At 47.3% G+C, this 19,291-nt stretch overlaps 1 protein-coding gene across 2 annotated transcripts in view; it reads right to left on the bottom strand.

The window, feature by feature from the left end:
* Nucleotides 1-19,291, bottom strand: part of EMP2 (epithelial membrane protein 2) — a 52,828-nt gene that overhangs the window by 12,208 nt on the left and 21,329 nt on the right. The window contains exons 1-3 of one of the 2 annotated variants that reach the window (XM_017953173.3): nt 16,676-16,827; nt 6,628-6,760; nt 2,670-2,760 (exon numbers count right to left, since the gene is read on the bottom strand). In XM_017953173.3, coding sequence (XP_017808662.1) covers nt 2,670-2,760; nt 6,628-6,705 — 169 coding nt within the window. In that variant the 5' untranslated portion in view covers nt 6,706-6,760; nt 16,676-16,827. Of the gene's footprint in view, nt 1-2,669; nt 2,761-6,627; nt 6,761-16,675; nt 16,828-19,291 lie in introns of those variants that run through there. The other variant, XM_003916525.5, reaches the window with a different exon arrangement.

The raw sequence follows: 19,291 nt of genomic DNA, 5'->3' as shown, positions 1-19,291 counted from the left end.
GCAACATGGTGAAACCCTGTCTCTACAGAAAATACAAAAATTAGCCAGGTGTGGTGGCACACACTCGTGTACTGGGGAGGCTGAGGTGGGAGGATCACTGGACCGTGGGGGGCAGAGGTTACAGTGAGCCGTAATTGCACCACTGCACTCCAGCCAGGGTGACAGAGCGAGACCCTGATTCAAAAAATAAAATAAAATAGATTTATGGGCGAGTGCAGTGGCTCATGCCTATAAATCCCAGCACTTTGGGAGGCCAAGGTGGGAGGATCACTCGAAGCCAGGCATGAAAAACCAGCCTGGGCAACATAGCAAGACCCTGTCTCTACTAAATAAATAAATACAGTAGATTTATGTACAGAAAAGTGGGCTACTTTAAAAGTAAACTTTTTAAAGTAAAAAAAAATTGGCAAACTTCAGGAGAGGGACAGAGAGTGAATATTTTCGGTTTTGTGAACCATATGGTCTCTTGTCAAATGTTCTTTTTGTTTTTAGGGGTGTGTGTGTGCGTGTGTGTGTGTGTATGTGTGCGTGTGTAAACAACTTTTAGAAATGTAAAAACTGTTCTTAGCTCCCAGGCCAAACAAAAACAGGCCTTGGGCTGAATTTGGCCAGTGGTTCGCCAACCCGTTTTAAAGAAAAATAAGTCAATAATCCCATGTGGAGGATGCGGAAAAACAGGCACAGAGCACAGCAAGCCCTCCCAGCCGGCCTTGCACACTGGCGACAGCTGGCGCTTGCAGAGCACAGGGAAGGAGGGCTGTTCCCAGGGCCAGAGGTTAGAGTGACAGAAGAACAGATGAGACGGAAGGGAGCACCGATGGTGTTCCGTGGTTAAGGGCACCGGCTTTAGAGTTGGTCACATCGAGACTGGAATCCTGCCGCCATCATTCGCTCCTGGCTATGTGGCCTTGGGTAACTTAACTGCTCTGTGCGTCAGTTTCCCCATCTTAAAATGGGGCCGACGGTCCCTGCCTGATGGGGCTATGAGATCACCTATGTAAAGGACTGAGGCCCACGCCTCACAGTGAAGTAAGTGGTGCCCTTCTACTGGGATTTTTGCTGCTTTTATGATGAATATGGACATTGTGATTGAGTGTGGTGAGAATCTGGGACCCAGGGAGTACACTCCTTTGCTCCCTAACAGGATTGTCAGATTTGGCAAACAAACCAAAACAAACACAAAGGCAGGATGCCCAGTAAATGAATATCCAATAAACAACTAACAATTTTTAGGCGAGGCATGGTGGCTCGTCCTCCTCCTTTAGGCTGGGGCAGGCAGATCTCTTGAGCCCACGAGTTGGAGACCAGCCTGGGCAACATGGGGAAACTCCATCTCTACAAAAATTATAAAAATTAGCTGGGCATGGTGGTGAGTGCCTGTAGTCCCAGCTATCTGAGAGGCTGAGATGGGAAATCACTTGAGCCCAGGAGGTCAAGGCTGCAGTGAGCTGTGATCGCACCACTGCACTCCAGCCTGGGTGACAGAGTGAGACCCTGTCTCAAAAAACAAACAAACAAAAAACTAAAAACTAAACCCTCCCCCCCAACAAAACCAATAATTTTTAGCATAAGTATGTCCCATGTTATATTAACATTTGGGGCATAGTCATACTAAAACAAAGTACTTATTGTTTATCTGAAATCTCCAATTTAACCGGGTATACTGTATTTTATCAGGCAACTGGGATCCCAAAGTATCTATTCCATCAGTTCTATGAGGAAAAACAGAACCATTCACTTCATAAGGAAAAACAGTGGTCAGCATGTTTTTGAATGGGATTTTCTGTATTTCAAAGCCTTTTCATATATTTTAGCTTATTGAAGAGGTGGGCACGGCAAGGGCATCGTTATTACTTCCATTCTACAGCTGAGGATGTTGAAATTGACCTGCCCAATGCGAGGCTACACAGCTTGTCTAGGAACGGAAGCCAGATCTCAGAGTTCTGTTTGCTTGTTTTTGAGACAGGGTCTCACTCTGTCACTCAGGGTGGAGTGCAGTGGCGTGATCTCGGCTCAGAAAACGCAACCTCCGCCTCCTGGGTTCAAGCAATTCTCTTGCTTTGGCCTCCTCAGTAGGTGGGATTATAGGTGTGCACCACCACACCCAGCTAATTTTTGTATTTTTAGTAGAGACAGGGTTTTGCCATATTGACCAGGCTGGTCTCAAATTCCTGACCTCAAGTGATCCATCCGCCTCTGCCTCCCAAAGTGCTGGGATTACAGGCATGAGCTACTGTGCCCGGCCAGATCTCGGATTTCTTACTGCTGGATGGGGAAAAGTGACTAGAGAGTAAATCATGGTCTCTGAGACCATTCAGAGGCAAGTCTTGGATAAAAAAGAAGGGAAGAGAAAATTCTAGATGAGAGCTGAAGCTGGAGAAAAGATGAGGAAGGGAAACTCGGCTGTGCCAAGAGACAGAGAAGAGAAGGCATGAGGTCCAACTCAGCTGGAGTTGGTCTCCCTCTAGCCTCCGGCTTCTCCACACCCCTGACATCTCCAGCTTCTGGTGTCCTCCGCTCTAACACACACTGAGCAAACGCGGCCAGGCCCATTGGAGTATGTAGCGAGTGGAGGAGCGGGTGCGGAGTCGGGGAACCCGAAAGCCTCACTCCTGAATGTTCTTTCCTCCCTCAGTGCTTCTCAGTCAGCTTCCTTCATTCACACTCACCTTGAAAGCTGTCATTGATTACTGTACAATTCGTGTTGTTGGTACATATTCTCCAGACATCTGCAAAAAACTCATCTCCTACCCACCAGGCCTGTAACACAAAATGGAAACAGAGAGAAAGGCTGTCCGTTAATGATGCAAACACTGACTCCTAACTAGGCACGAGGCATGGTGGGCTTCTGGGATTCTCAAACTGCAGTGCATTTGAGAATTCCTAGGGAGCTTATTCTAATGCAGACTGACTCAGGAGGTCTGGGGTGGGGCCTGGGTTCTGCATTTCTTTCTTAGTTATTTATTTTTTTGAGACAGGGTCTTGCTCCTCTGTCGCCCAAGCTGGAGGGCAGTGGCACAGTCTTGGCTCACTGCAGCCTCCATCTCTTGGGCTCAAGTAATCCTCCCACCTCAGCCTCCTGAGTATCTGGGACTACAGGTGCACATAACCACGCCTGACTAATTTTTGTATATTTTGTAGAGCCAGGGTTTACCATGTTGCCAGGCTAGTCTTGAACTCCTGACCTCAGGTGATCCACCCACCTCAGCCTCCCACAGTGCTGGGATTACAAACATGAGCCACTGCGCCCAGCCAGGATTCTACATTTCTTTTTTTTTTCTTCTTTTTTTGTTTTTTTTTGAGATGGAATTTCACTCTTGTTGCCCAGGCTGGAGTGCAGTACATGATCTCAGCTCACTGCAGCCTTCCCATACTGAGTTCGAGTGATTCTCCTGCCTCAGCCTCCTGAGTAGCTGGGATTTAGGGGCATGCACCACCACACCTGGCTAATTTTGTATTTTTAGTAGACACAGGGTTTCGCCATGTTGGTCAGGCTGGTCTCAAACTCCTGACCTCAGGTGATCCAGCTGCCTCGGCCTCCCAAAGTGCTGGAATTACAGGCGTGAGCCACCACGCCCGGCCGGGATTCTACATTTCTAACCGGCTCCAGGTGATGCCCTGCTACTGTCTCCCAAAGGATAAGAGGTGGTCCAGGCCCTCAGAGAGTATGGGAGAAAAGATAAGGCTGAGTTGGTGGAAATATTAGCAGACAGGGCTGGGCACGGTGGCTCATGCCTGTAATTTCAGCACTTTGGGAGGCCGAGGTGGGAGGATTGCTTGAGCCCAGGACTTTGAGACCAGCCGGGGCAACTCACCTCTACAAAAAACTACAAAAAAATTAGTCAGGCGTGGTGGTGTATGACTGTAGTCCCAGCTACTCAGGAGCCGGAGGTGGGAGGATCGCTTGAGCCTGGGCAGTAGAGGCTGCAGTGAGCCATGATCGCAACACTACACTCCAGCCTGGGTGACAGAGAGAGACCCTGTCACAAACAAACAAACACTGCAATGGATGGGATGACCAGACAAGATTCTCCTGTCTTCAGCCCAAAGCATTCATTTCCCTCTGTGCTTTGGTGGCTGCTGTCCTTCACCTACTGCCCAAGATGGCCTTCCTTCTACCTTCCAGTTGCCAAGCACAATTCCAAATGCGTAATGAATACCCTCAGACTCACTGATGGACAAAGAGTCCATCTGCGTCTTCTCAGTATGTGCCACGATAATATACATGCCCTGGGGGTGCTAGATACGATTCACTAAGGCTGATGGTTTCCTGCCCCTAATGTCTGTCTATCCTTTTCACTAAGTCTGGGGCCTTTTCTGGATCCCAAAGGACTAGATGGGAAGAAATAGAAAAAAGATTCCAAAAGAACATTCGGTCCCATTGATTTCACAGTGGCTCCTGGAATGGTGGGTCCAAATACTATAATCCAGGGTTCCCCAACCCATGGGCCACGGACTGGTACCTGTCTGCGGCCTGTTAGGAACCAGGCCATGCAATAGGAGGTGAGCAGCCAGTGAAGGAAGCTTCATCTGTATTTATAGCTGCTCCCCATCGCTCACACTACTGCCTGAGCTCTGCCTCCTGTCAGGTCACCAGGGACATTAGATTCTTATAGGAGTGTCAACCTTACTGTGAACGGTGCATGCCAGGGATCTAGGCCGCACGCTCCTTATGAGACTCTAATGCCTGATGATCTGTCATTGTCTCCCATCACCCCCAGATGGGACCGTCTAGTCCAGAAAAACAAGCTCAGGGCTCCCACTGATTCCATTATGACGAGGTATATAATTACTCCATTATATATTACAATGTAATAATAATAAAGTACATAATAAATGTAATGCACTTCAATCATTCTGAAACCATCCCCCTGCAATGCCTCCTCCCCAATCTGTGGAAAAATTGTCTTCCATGAAACCAGTCCCTGGTGCCAAAAAGGTTGGGGACCACTGCTATACTCCATAGCATCAATGTGGTCCCTACCCAGGCCACTCACAGCAGCTCAGCAAGAAGCTCCAGAACCCAAATGCGATTACTGTGCTCATCTCCCCTGACAGGATCCAGGACCAGGAGCCTCTGGAATGGCTCAAATCCTGGCTCTGCTGCTTACTGCACTGTAAACTCTGCCAAGTGCCCGAATGGCCCTGAGGCTCAGCTCCTTCACCTGTAACCCAGTGCAAGGAGAGGTTGGTGCCCTACCTGGTACAGTTGGGGTGGAGATCACATGAGATGACATGCATAAAAGGGCCATAGTGATCACTAAGTGACAGGTGTTATCGTTTATGTTATTATTGTCATGATGATTCAACAGGAGCCGTATATGTAGACAGAGTTGGTGGCCACTCGTATGGTGTACTTCTTGGCTTTCTGAGCAATGTTTCTGCCCTTTAATTATCTCTGCAGTCTAAAATGAGCAGGATGGACGCCAGGTCTTTGGATCGGTGTATAAGCCAGAGAGAAGCTCTGTTAAGAAGCTTCCCTAATGTCACTCCCTGCTTGGGGGGATATTAATCTATGCCAAGAGGTTATTTATCCAATACATTCCTGCCATATGGCTGCAAGCTGGATACTAAAGGAAAATGTTAAATTTTTCATAGGGGCATAGGTAGAGTCTGGAAAGTTCCATGCATGAGCTCTGCTGGGGAGGACATGGCCGGGTGGGCTAGCAACAAGGGACCCTGGTTGATAAGGAGGTGTCAGGAGTTGGTGGCAGAGGCCACCTGGGATAGGTCACCTGGAGGATCTAGGGCAGTGGTCCTCAACAGAGGGTGATTTTGTTCTCCATGGGACATTTGACAATGTCTGACGATATTTTGGATTGTCATAACCAGGGGTGGGGGTGCTACTGCATCTAGCGGGTAAGGCAAGACATATTGCTGAACTTCCTACAATGCACAGGGAGGCCCCCATAACAAAGGATTATCCAGCCCAAAATGACAATAGTGGCAAGGTTGAGAACTCTGATCTAGAGGAAAGCTGAAGTCACACAACATCCTCATAGGGCTTCCTAGAGACCAGCTCTATGAAAGAATCACGGATGGGAGGACAAACGTCCCTGCCTGCCAGGACCTGCCCCCAAAACCTGAACATGGGACGGCCTGAACCTTCACATTCAGGCCAAGAGTCCTTAGCCCTTGGGTCAGAAGATGGGTGTGCCTCCGCAGGGAGGACAACCCCAAACTATGGTTGAACCTTGGCAGGGTTCTCAACCTGTGATATGGTTTGGCTGTGTCCCCAACCAAATCTCGAATTGTAGTTCCCATAATTCCCACATGTCATGGTAGGGACCCACTGGGAGGTAACTGAATCATGGGGGCAAGTTTTTCCTATACTGTTCTCGTGGTAGTGAATGGGTCTCACGAGATCTGATGGATTTATAAAGGGCAGTTGCCCTGCACACGCTCTCTTGCCTGCTGCCATGTAAGACGTGTCTTTGCTCCTCCTTTGCCTTCTGCAGAGGCTTCCCGAGACACGTGGAATTGTGAGTCCATTAGACCTTGTTTTCTTTATAAATTACCCAGTCTCTGGTATGCCTTTATTAGCAGCATGAGAACAGACCAATATAACCCACTTCTATTGACTCCAGGACCCGGGGTTCTGAGTAAGTGGAAGGAAAGGAAACTTACATTGTCGATGGTGGCAATGAACAGCAAGGCTGCAGAGGTGATGTGGAAGGCGATGATGAAAGCAAGAAGCACCAACATTTTCACAGGGCAGGGTGAGGCGAGGGGTCACGTTTAAAGCCCAGAGCAGGATGTGCTGAAGGGGTTAAGAAAGAGAAATACAAAATCTGTCAATGACAAAACAAAATTACAATAAAAAATAAGCACCTTTTAGCTGGGTGTGGTGGCTCATGCCTATAATCCTGGAACTTTGGGAGAAGGCAGGAAGATAGCTTGAGCCCAGGAGATTGAGACCAGCTGGGGAAACATAGTAGCCACTGTCTCTAAAAACAATAAAAGAAAATTAGCTAGGCCTGATAGTCATACCTGCAGGCCCAGCTACTTCGGAGGCTGAGGCAGGAAGATTGCCTGAGCCTAGGAGGCTGAGGACGCAGTGAGCCATAATTGCACCACTGCACTCCAGCCTGGGCAACAAAGCAAGGCTCTGTCTCTTAAAAAGAAAAGGCAACATTTCATAGGGTCTTGGAAAAGCAAAAACAGTGGTTCCCCATCTTTACTCGCCTGGAGACTTTACTGGACAAAAGTCTGGCATGAGAGGGGCTGTCTGCTATTGCATTCAGATGCCAAATATTCCTTGTGGAGGAGGAGGGTGAGGACTCATTAGAATCCCTAATTCAGAAAAGCATCACGCCTCTTCGGCAGGAAGGAGTGGCTTTGTGTGTGCTAAGATGCTGTTCCTGATTCCCCACGCCCAGAAGCTCACTGAGGATTCCTGATCAGAGCCCCTGCTTCATAATAAAGAAAAAGTGATCACAATACAGAAATATTTCCTAATGATCTGATCTTTTATAAAATTAATACCCAGCTGGGCATGGTGGCTTATGCCTGTAATCTCACCACTTCGGGAGGCCAAGGAAAGAGGATGTTAATTAAGCCCAGGAGTTTGAGATCAGCTTGGGCAACAGAGCAAAACTCCATCTCTACAAAACATTTGAAAAACTAGCCTAGTGTTGTGGCATGTGCCTGTGGTCCCAGCTACTTGGTAAACTGAGGAAGAAAGATTGCTTGAGCCCAGGGGGTGGAGGCTGCAATAAACCATGATCTCACCACTGCACGCTAGCCTGGGTGACACAGCAACACCCCATCTCAAAAACATAAAAATAAAATAAAATAAATACCCACTCAGAAACCATTCTTCTTAATATATATTCCCATTTGAACAACACTGGACCCCCAAATAATTTTTCCCTCTCTGATCACACAGGAAGACTACATTTCCTGGAATCCCTTGCAGCTAGCGGGGGGAACTCATGAGTAATAGGCCAGAACTGCATGGCATGGCCATTTCCAGGCTGATGAAGAGGAGAGCAGGTACTCATGACTAATTCTAACCAATGGGCCAGAACTGCATGACATGGCCATTTTCTTGCTGATGCAGAGGAGAGCAGGTATGAGTTTTCCATGCTCCCTTTCCCTAAGGAAGTAGCTGGGGATGGTGCAGCCATAGTAGGTTGAAGCCTCACATCTTGGACAGATATCATGATTGGGGAATTCATAAGCCTCTGAATGTTAAACCACTGAGATTTCAGGGTAATGCTTTACTTTGGCAGGACAGTTTGAATGATATACAAAGGAAGCAACTGCAAAGTGAAACCGCAAGTCTTACAACAGAACTACAGTTGTCCAAAGTTGATGAAAATGTCATGGGAGATCAGATGAAAAGCCACTGAGGGCATGAATACATGAGGACTTGTCTGAGCTGGACAAGTTCCCAATACATGAGGAAAAAGCATTCAAAAGAATGCTTTAACTATCAAACAATTAAAAGTCACACTGGGGAAAATTGATAAAATCTTTGAGTATATTATAACCATCATCTTGGTCAACAAAACTCAAATGTCAAGAGAAGATGTCACATCAAATGATCTGGCTGGAAGATGCAACCTCCTAATATCAACACTTGGTTCATTCTTCTTTTATTCCAATAATTTGTGACCAGTTACTAAATTTTTTGGAAAAAAATTAATTTGTAGTTTCATGTTTTGAAGTACAGTGCAAATCAGACTTTCCGTTCACTGGGATGAAATTGTAGCCCGTTTTAAATGGATTAATGCACACACACACGCGCACACACACACACACACTCTGTCTCTCTCTCTTTTTCTGAACCACTTGAGAGTAAGTTGCCTAAACTATATAACCAAGTGCTTTAGTGTGTGTTTCTGAAAAACAAGGACATTTTCTTTCTTTTCTTTTTTTTCTTTTCTTTTTTTCTTTTTTTTTTTTTTTTTTTTTTTGAGACAGAGTCTCACTCTGTCACCCAGGCTGGAGTACAGTGGTGCGATCTCGGCTCACTGCAACCTCCGCCTCCCAGGTTCAAGTGAGTCTCCTGCCTCAGCCTCCTGAGTAGCCATCCATATTGTGGCATGTGTGGGAAGGTATTTTGAGATATTGTAAAGATCCTATCTCTCATGAAACTTTCACTCCGAGTTTAAGCATTCACTGATATTTCTGAAATAGGACTTTTTTTGTTTTGTTTTTGAGACAGTCTTGCTCTGTTGCCCAGGCTGAAGTGCAGTAGCACAATCTTGGCTCACTGCAACCTCTGCCTCCCTGGTTCAAGTGATACTCCTGCTTCAGCCTCCTCAGCAGCTGGGACTACAGGCACATGCTACTACACCTGGCTAATTTTTGTATTTTAGTAGAGATGGAGTTTCACCATGTTGGCCAGGCTGGTCTCGAACCCTTCACCTCAGGTGATCTGCCCGCCTTGGTCCCCCAAAGCGCTGGGATTACAGACATGAACCACCATCCCCAGCCCGAAATAGGATCATTTTAAAAGGCGTTTTTCTGGTACCAACTATTCCCCCTCCTCTAGTGGACATGCACTGACTGCACAAACCCTCCACCTTTTCACTGCCAGCTCTCCTCTCCAACCATGCTCATTCTCACCCCCATTATCCCCTCACAGAATGGAACAAGGCTCCTGGGCTCATATAGGGTCCACTCCTTGAGACCTAGCATGCATTAACAATGAGCCAGGAGTTGTATGGCTGCAGAACTCAGTCTGAGAGATCCTGTCTGTGAGTCTGTGCATCAACAATTAGAAGGACCCAATGAACCAGCTTAGAGATTCTTCTAATTCTTTCAAAAAGGACAAATTCCCCTTTGTTTAGGCCTGCATCATTCTTAGCTGCCATCATATGCTGCTGCCTCCAAAATGATGCATTCCTTTTTTTTTTTTTTCTTTTAAATAGATGCATTTCTGACCCTGGGGGGAAAAAGGGCTCATGTACCATGCTGAATGCCCTGTTACTTTAACATCAGCAGGAATGCCCAAATGCCAACTTCACCAGGGCCATTAACTCCAGGGTGATAATGGCTTCATATGCTGTTCAGCTCAGATGACACAAATGCATATGGACATGTAACTAAAACTTTCTAGAAAAAAATGATTTTAACCCATTCTTTCCCAAAGGATGGAATTAAAATGTTATAAGGCATGGTTTTGGATAGTGCATTGATAGGGCATTAAGCAACACTGAACCACATAGTGAAAAAGTTCCCATTCTAATCCTTCTGAGTTCACCAAGGAAAAGACCCAGTTTGGTGCTAGTCAGTCTCCAATACTTGCTAATTTCTTTTTAACAAAAAGAGAAAGCAGATCTTTGGTTAGAACGTATTTGTAGCTAGAATTTAATAACATCATTCTGAGTTTATTGTATTTATTTGTAACGTTCTTTTTATAAGGAATAAACACCACTTATAGTAGTGATATAAAGTATCATCTTAAAACCAAGTTATTGAAGCTTTAAAAGTGAACAATTCAGGGAAAATATTATGTAAGTAAAAGGACAGGTGGTCCTCAGTGTCAGCAGAAATCCTCAGGGTGGTTGTCAAATGCTGCTGTCTGGGAGGTACTGCTTTAAGCTCTGGGAATGGTTTCAACTGGACATTTCAGACATCAGGAACAAGCTTCTACAGAGAAAGGGATACGTTTTAATGAGAAGTCAAGTAAGGTTTCGAGTACAGTGTAAGAGAAATGGCGGCTAGAGGTTGGTTTGAACCACCAGGCACTCTGAAAAATAACAGAGAAGTAAAGGTCTCCTATGACATCTGGAATTCAGATCTCCAGTAAAAACCAAAATGGGGTAGCTCAATTTTAGGACTCGTGAACCCAGGACATTGCTGGTGACTTCACCCGAGGCTTTGGAGGAAGTTATTCACAAGTAGCGGAAATCCCCCGAATGTTTAAGAGGGAACAAAAATAACTCTTTACTCCTGCAACTCTATACCAAAATAAGTCTCCCTTCTGCGCCACCATTACCGACGCCAGTCAGCCACTGCCCTCTTAGGGGGAACCACGCTTCTCAGTTTCCTGTGCCTCCTTCCAGAGCTATTTACTGGGAGAACACTTATCCTTCACTCCACGTTTCCATGTGGTGGGAGCTGTACCAGAGTAACACTCCCGGCCTCTTGTCCCGCCCCTCACTCATCCCTTCACACCTGATTGGAGGAAGCGCCACTGTTCGCTTTCTGGATTGGTGGAGCGCATTTATTCAGGCCCCGGTGCAGTGCTTTGCCCTCGACCGCACCTCCTCCTGGGCATGGCTGCTCCCACCGCGCCCCAGTCAACTTTCTTTGGCTGGATGGGCCGAGGGCTAGTAGGGGACAGGAGCGTGGAGTTGGGAGTTCCAGCAAACTCCTTTGGCCACAAGTCTAAGCCCCAACCTCCAACCTAGCTTTTCTAATAATATCCCTCAGAGAACATTCTTTCCCTGTGCCTACGAATACACCTCATTCCTTGAATGGCTGCCTGGTGTTCCATTGTGCGGCTACACCACTATTTACTTAACTAGTTTCCTATTGGTAGCCATTTAGGTTGCTCCCAGACTTTCTGCTGCTCCATATGGCACTGCCAACAAGCATCCTTCCACTTACTTCTTTGCACACCTTGCATTAATATATTTAAAGATAGATTCCTAGTAGTGAAGGCGCTGAATCAAAGAGTATGTGCATTTATTTTACTTGTAATTTAAACAATTTAATTTACTGCCATGTATACTGGACATTGTTCATACTGTGTCAGCCCTGATCTTCACAGGGTCTTCAGAGGGTATCGAAACCTTTTTTTTTTTTTTTTGAGATGGCGTCTCGCTCTGTCACCCAGGCTGGAGTGCCGTGGCGTGATATCCGCTCACTGCAACCTCCACCTCCTGAGTTCAAGCGATTCTCCTGCCTCGGCCTCCTGAGTAGCCGGGATTACAGGAGTGCACCACCATGTCCACCTAATTTTTGTATTGTTAGTAGAGACAGGGTTTCACTATGTTGGCCAGGCTGGTCTCGAACTCTTAACCTCAGGTGATCCACCAGCCTTGGCCTCCCAGAGCGCTAGGATTACAGGCGTGAGTCACCGTGCCCGACCAAGCATTGGACCAACTCTTAAGCATTTATGTGAGTGGGTGGAGAAGTCTTGATGTTATGTCTTTGACTCCTGACATAAGTTGCTCCCAAGAAATATAATTTTGGTCCCTAGAGACCAGCTTCCCTAGGGATTTTCCAAGTGGTGCTATCTTCTTGCCACCACATACACCCATGTTGCATCCTGCCCTCTCGGATGATACAAAAGAACAAACAGCTCCCGGGGCTGTGTGTCGGATGAAGGCTGGTCCACTAAGCCCAAGGTGGCATCAGAATTAATCCTTGCCATTCACAAAAAGTTATTTTCCCTTTGAAAAGTGTAATAGTAAATACGGATCCATCTCCTTCCCCTACCACACCCCAATCCCTATGCCCGCCCTTGTGCCTGCAGGCTTCAGTGCTCTGCTGCTTTAGGGGAACTAGTCTTGGTTCCCCGAACACGGTTCCCTGGAGCGGTCTCTCCGTTTCACCCTCAGCTGGCTCTCTGGCATTGTCCGGGTCTTAATTCAAACATCACCTCCCCAGAAAAGCGCCCCTGAGCATACCATGTAAAGTAACCACGCCCCCTCCAGCATAATTTAGCCCATCCCCCTAGTTTATTTTCTTTGGAGGATTTGCATGGTCTGAAAGCATCTTATTTGTTCAGTTGTTTATTGTCTCTCCCCCTCTGATAGCTATTTGCTATCATTGTCCAGTTCTAGAAATGTAGAGCTATAAAGGCCCTTGGAAAACTCAAAGCCCTATTGTCCAGGGGCATTAACAGAAACCAAGGAGGGCCAATACTTGCTCCATCTCACAGCAAAGCACGAACAAGGTCAGGACTAGACCAGGGTCTCCTGGCTACTACTCCAATCACCCTGTCTCAGTGGGAGACACCTCAGAAGGCCCATGACAATCTTTCAAGAGTCAATGATGTTCCCCAAAAGCCTCTGCCACTTTGAAGCATAACTTTCGCTGTGGAATACAAACTGCTTTTTTCCTTCTTCAATTTGTTCAGGGGCCACGCAGCACATTCCAAAAGGCCACCTGAGTTTTGGCATTTATCCACCTGAAGGTAGGAGACTGCAGTAGATGAAATGTTCAAGTTTCTATGTAGAAATCAAAGTCCTATGATTTGCAGAACTTCTCTTTTAAAAATGTTTTGATCTACATAAAATGATGATTTTTTAAAGAAGATAATAGAACCAAAAGGCATATGGTGAAAAAACAGTCTTCTGTCATACCCCTGTCCTACAACCTGGAAGCAGTCACTTTTTTTTTTTTTTTTAAGATGGAGTTTTGGTTTTTCTTCCCGGGCTGGAGTGCAATGGAACGATCTCAGCTCACCACAACCTCTGCCTCTCGAGTCCAAGTGATTCTCATGCCTCGGCCCACCGAGTAGCTGGGATTACAGGCATGCACCACCAGGCCTGGCTAATTCTGTATTTTCAGTAGAGATGGGGTTTCTCCATGTTGGTCAGGCTGGTCTTGAACTCCCTATCTCAGGTGATCCTCCCGCCTCAGTCTCCCAAAGTGCTGAGATTACAGGCATAAGCCACCACACCTGGCCAAAGCAATCACTTTTAATCTTTTCAGGTGTTTCTACTCTACTTCCCATCTCCATATTTCCAAACAATATTCATGAACTTCTATTTCCTGGTTAACTTAATTATTCACTTTCTGCTCAGGGAAAGGTTTCTCTTTTCCACCATAATTTGCCCCCCATCTCTCTCCTTCCATCATCTCAATATGGTCTACATTTAGATCAATAATTTGTCATTTACATGATTGCTATATAAATATTGTACTCTACAGAGCCAAATAGTGTACTATGATTGCACTTTTCCTTGAAAAACTCCTTTTCCCCTAGCATTTCTAGTTTCCTTCCTTCTTTTCTTCCTTCTGTCTTTCCTTCCTCTCTGTGGTTCTACCTATTTTCCATATTGCTTCAGTTCCTTCCAATTTTTTTTTTTTTTAAATAATTTCAAGTCTTCTGTTGCAGAAACCCAAATGCAACAAATGTATGGTTTTGGTTACAAGCCTGTGGTTGGCCTGATTCTTTGCAGCGCACATTCTCCAGCCAGTCTCTCTCCTGACTCTGCCTTTCCCTGCTGCCTGCCAGGTGCAGCCTCAGCAACTGCTGCAGTCACAGGACAAGTAGGACAAGCAATCCACGTGTGGCACTTTTCAGGAAAGACAGCAAATTCGCTTCTAACTGCAGGCAGGACACAGGGGTTCAACATAACCCCAAGATGAGTAGGTGATAAGGCAGATCCCTGGGGAAGGGGTCATGCCACATGAAAACGAGAGTCTTCATGATTAACCGTAAGGTTCAGCTTACACAATACATCCTGCATGGGGTTTTCATGTCAACCTTATGATGCTGGCAGAACAAGGTATCATTATCCCCATTTTACAGGTGAGAAACCAAGGCTCCTAATGGCTCTGGGTGATTTGCCAAAATTCACAGGACTGGAACTCACTAGTTTTCCAGTTCCACATACAGGGCATTTTTCTACGACTGTCTTTCCTACTCACATGCTTAGGGCCTGGTGAAAACCACGCAGCAGCCTAACTAAGATCAGGAAAGAGGGCGCAAGGCAGTGTCAAATCATCTCTGTGTCCACTGAGCTTTGTACCAGACAGGAGGAATCTGTCAAGGTAGCCTCTCTCTGCACTGGCCCATTCGCTAAGGTTGAGGGATGACTGGGCTAATTAAGGGAGGGCCTGAATAAGAACCAGGCTTTCGGCTGGGTGCAGTGGCTCATGCCTATAATCCCAGCACTTTGGGAGGCCAAGGTGGGTGGATCACTTGAGGCCAGGAGTTCGAGACCAGCCTGGCCAACATGGCAAAACCCTGTCTCTACTAAAAATACAAGTATTATCCAGGCGTGGTGGCAGGTACCTATCATCCCAGCTATTTGTGAGGCTGAAGCATGAGAATGGCCTGAACCCGGGAGGTGGAAGTTGCATTGAGCCGAGGTCCCACTGCTGCACTCTCGCCCGAGTGACAGAGTGAGACTCCGTCTCAAAAAAAACCCCAGAAAGCAAACAAACAAAAAAAAAAACATGCTTTAGGCTGCATAGGGTTGGCTGCATTTTTCATCCTGTTAGCTCACGGGCCAAGCTGAAGCGCTTGCTGTCTTTATTGATCTAACTTTGAGACTGGTTTGGATTATGAATAAAGTTTTTCCTTGATACCTAAAAGGAACTAAGCACATATGGTAGAATGGGTTCAATTCTGTTTTCGAAATTAATTTCTAAATGAATCACTTTTTCTGAGTATCCAGAAACTCGGTGAGGTGGATCTCACTGAGTACACTAAATGGCCTGGATGCCCCAACCTTGATTCGATGCATTGTAGGTACGATGGTAAGCTGTCTTCACATTCAAGACCTGAATACTCCCCATAAATACCCATAAAAATACGCATAAAAAGAATCACATAAAATAATACAGAACACAGGAAAGTACAACTTCAGACTTAAATTTCTTTTTAAAGGAAAAAGAACCCATAACCAGGGTAGAAGAAGAGCAAATGGGTTTTTCAAGCTGCAACAAGCATCCTCTGGGCATCAGAACTGGAGAGAGTAGGGTTGTGGAGGAGGAACAAGAAGGAGGAGAAAGGGGTGAGACACTGGGAAGTGTGGGTGGTGTTATGGAAATTCTGCACACAAAGTGGAACATTTGTGGCTCAGTGAGTTTCAAGGTTTTTTTTTTTTAAACAGGATCTCTCTCTCTCTCGCCCAGGCTGGAGGGCAGTGGCTCAAACATTGCTCACGGCAACCTCGAACTCTTGGGCTCAAGCAATCCTCCTGCCTTAGCCTCCCCAGTAGCTGGGACTACAGCTGTGCACCACCATGCCCGCCTAATTTTATTTTTTTTGTAGAAATGGAGTCTTGCTGTGTTGCCCAGGCTGGTCTCAAACTCCTGGCCTCAAGCCATCCTCCCACCTTGGCCTCCCAAAGTGCTGGGATCACAGGCATGAGCCACGGTGCCCAGCTGGAGTTTCAAGTTCTATAGTTTGACAGGAAGAAGGATAGTGCTCCCAGAAATGTCCATCCTGACCCCAGATAACAAAGAGAATTATCCTCACTGTTTCCTAAGTAGAGGTGCCGTCCTGCTATGCCTTAGTCCAGTGTTTGCTTAAAGTGTGTGTGTGTGCTGCACGTCTAGCTCCGGGTGTGGAGAAACACAAACAACCTTCTGGAGGCTCACTGGCCCTTCCTCTTCCAGAAGCAACATTTGGTTTGCTTTTGCTCGTGGAAAGTCACTATGAGGGTCTCGTGGATAAATAAAAGTCTGTGGGATCTGCCCACGGACAGGGTAAGGGTCCACTCCTGTCCTCTTCTTCATAACAACACGAATCTCCACCCGTGAGCCCCAGCCCCTGCCTGCTGTTGCCAAAGGAAGTCACTTTGGCACATGCTCCCTTACGTGCCAGGGAACAAGAGTCAGAGAGCCCAGCTGGCTTCCCGTGGAGGGAGAACGTGCTGTTAAGATGACCACTCCGTCCGCCCAACTCCATTCCCACCCTCGGGAGTTCTTCCTACTATTTAAACCACAGCCAATTCCCAGCCTGAGTTGGAGCCTTTTCCCGGAACTGTAGGCAAGAGGACAATCCCGAGGTGTGGAACCTTTCCATACAGACCTGAGATGTTTGGCGTCTGGAGGTCCGAGGCAATCTCCCAACTCAAAAGTGTTCCACCCACAGCTCCTGCTCCAACAGCCAGGAAGGCTCTGGCCCAGAACCCTGGGGAGGGCCAGGCTGGTGAGCAGTCACCCAGGCCACCCTGCAGTGACTCCCAGGCCTGCTCCGGGGCTGGTGGTTCAACCCCAGGCTGGCCAGAACCCAGGCCCCTCCCACTGCCCAGAGCACTCCGAGGGGACGGTGGCTTTGGCCTCTGTTTTCAGGAAGGCAGAGGTCAGCCCAGCCTTCTGCCCTAGTATCTGGACACCTGCCAGCCAGGAATATTCAGGCGTCTGAGATGTTATGGGGAAGGAGGAAGCCCATTTACCCTGGGCCGCCCAGCTCCATGCTCACTGTGGCTGGAGCTCTGGGCACAAAGTCAGCATTTGGCTCTCTCCGGAAATGGCAACAGGCGGGACACTGGAATTTGGCAGTGCCCCAGGGCAGAAGTCACTGAGGATCATTCTGTCTGTGCAGCCCTGGGTCTTCCAATCTCTTGGAATAATAACAACCACAATTGCAACAATAATGATAGCCAACATTTGTTGCCTAGCGTATCCCAGGCACAGTTCCAAGCCCTTTTGCCTGGATTAATTTATTCATTATTCACCAAAACACTATGATGAAGGTGTTTTAATTAGCCTTGCTTTATTTTTATTTTTTTGAGACAGAGTCTCGCTGTGTTGCCCAGGCTGGAGTGCCGTGGTGCGATCTCAGCTCACTGTAACCTTCATCATCCAGGTTCAAGCAATTCTCCTGCCTCAGCCTCCCGAGTAGGTGGGATTACAGGCACCTGCCACCATGCCCGGTTAATTTTTGTACTTTTAGTAGAGACAGAGTATCACCATGTTGGCCAGGCAGGTCTTGAACTCCTGACCTCATGTGATCTGCCTGCCTAGGCCTCCCAAAGTGCTGGGCTTACAGACATGAGCCGCCATGCCCAGCAGCCTTGTTTTACAGGTAAAGAAAATAAGGCCTAGAGAGGTTAGACAACTTCCCCAGTGTCACACAGCTAGTAAAAGCTGGAGCTGGCATCTGAACCCAAGCAGCCTGGCACCAGACAAACCATTATGTAGCCCAGTTTAATCTGAATTTCCCTTCCCTTTTGGGATCTAGCCAAAGTCCTAGGCCCACACACGTAGCTTCAGATGCTGGCCACTGCTAAGTTGTTCCTCCAGGTCCCACATCCTGGGAACATGCTTTGCAAAGCACACTGGGGACAAGGGAAGCAGAGAACACAGGTCATCCCCGAGTCCTCCAGGCTGACAGCTCTTCCCACCACTGCATGCAGGGCAGACACCTGTCAGTGAGGGGACAGTCCTGTCAGAAGGACGGGCAAGGACTATGATCCACTTTGTGGGTGAGAAATCAAAATTAAGGAGTTTGTTCACATCATCCACTTTGCAGGTGGCAGAGCCAGAGCTCTAATCCCAGCCTTCTGATCACTGCCCCATTGCCCATTCTTTAAAAATGGAGCAGTTATTCACCCAGCATTTATTGAACACCTGGTATGTACTGGGCATGAGTAAGGCATGCTCTGTGTGCCTTGGGACTTCTGGGTCCCTGAAGGGCAAGGGTGTATAAATGGACGGACATGACGTGATGGCACGCAATGGGAGACACTTGTGTTGGGGTGGGAGCAGCATCAGAAGTTTCATGGAAAAAGCGACACCTGAGCTGGGTCTCTAACGATGGGCAGAGTGGTGGGGAGAGGGTGTCACAGGCAAGGAGTTCGGGGCACCCCACGGTGCAGAGTGGCACACTTGGGAGGAGAGCATGTGCTGGGCTGGGCCCCAAGATGGACCAGGACTCTCCACTGAGCAAGAAGTTTAAGGGCCTTGTAGACCACACAAAAGAGAGCGAATGTTATCCTGGAGGCCATGGGGGCTGGGGAAGCTTTGTAAGCAGAAAGGCATGATCTACTTCTAGAAGAAAACCATTCCACAGTCAGAAGGATGGAGTAGCAGGAGGCAAATGTGGGGAAGCTGTTGCAGCAGCCCTGTTGAGAAATGATGAGGGTAGCAAATGAGGTGGGAACAGAGGGGTGGGCAGAAGGGAGGGAGCAGAGAGAGCTTCCAGAAGCAGAAGCAACAGGACTTGATGATGGGCTGGGGAACGGGACAAGGATTCTACTGCCATGATCTGCAGTGGGACGAGGAGCAGAAGGAGCATGTTTGAAGAATCAAGGAAACAGTTCATTTGGTTTTAGAAATTGGTGACATGGTAGAAATGTGTTCAGGTGGTTGGAAACAGTTCATTTGGTTTTAGAAATTGGTGACATGGTAAAAATGTGTTCAGGTGGTTGGAAATATAGTCAGGACTGTCACTCAGGAGAAAACGGGCTGGAAACAGGAATGTTGGTGTCATGGGTACACAGATGGCAGACAAAGCCACTGGTAATCCTGCCCAGGGAGATGAAAAATCCTGCCCAGGGAAAAAGCATTAAGGGAGAAGAAAGGATGGAAGAGAGAAAGCCAGAGAAGGAGACGGAGGAGTGGGCACAGAGGTGGAAGGACAACCAAGAGCACATGGTGGGACCCAGAAGCCAAGAGAGAAAAGACTAGAAAAATGGGACAA

Source organism: Papio anubis, chromosome 18 (assembly GCF_008728515.1).
Source record: "Papio anubis isolate 15944 chromosome 18, Panubis1.0, whole genome shotgun sequence".
Taxonomy (NCBI): domain Eukaryota; kingdom Metazoa; phylum Chordata; class Mammalia; order Primates; family Cercopithecidae; genus Papio; species Papio anubis.
The sequence above is the reverse complement of the archived record's forward strand: the minus strand, read 5'-3'. Positions and strand labels throughout refer to the sequence as shown.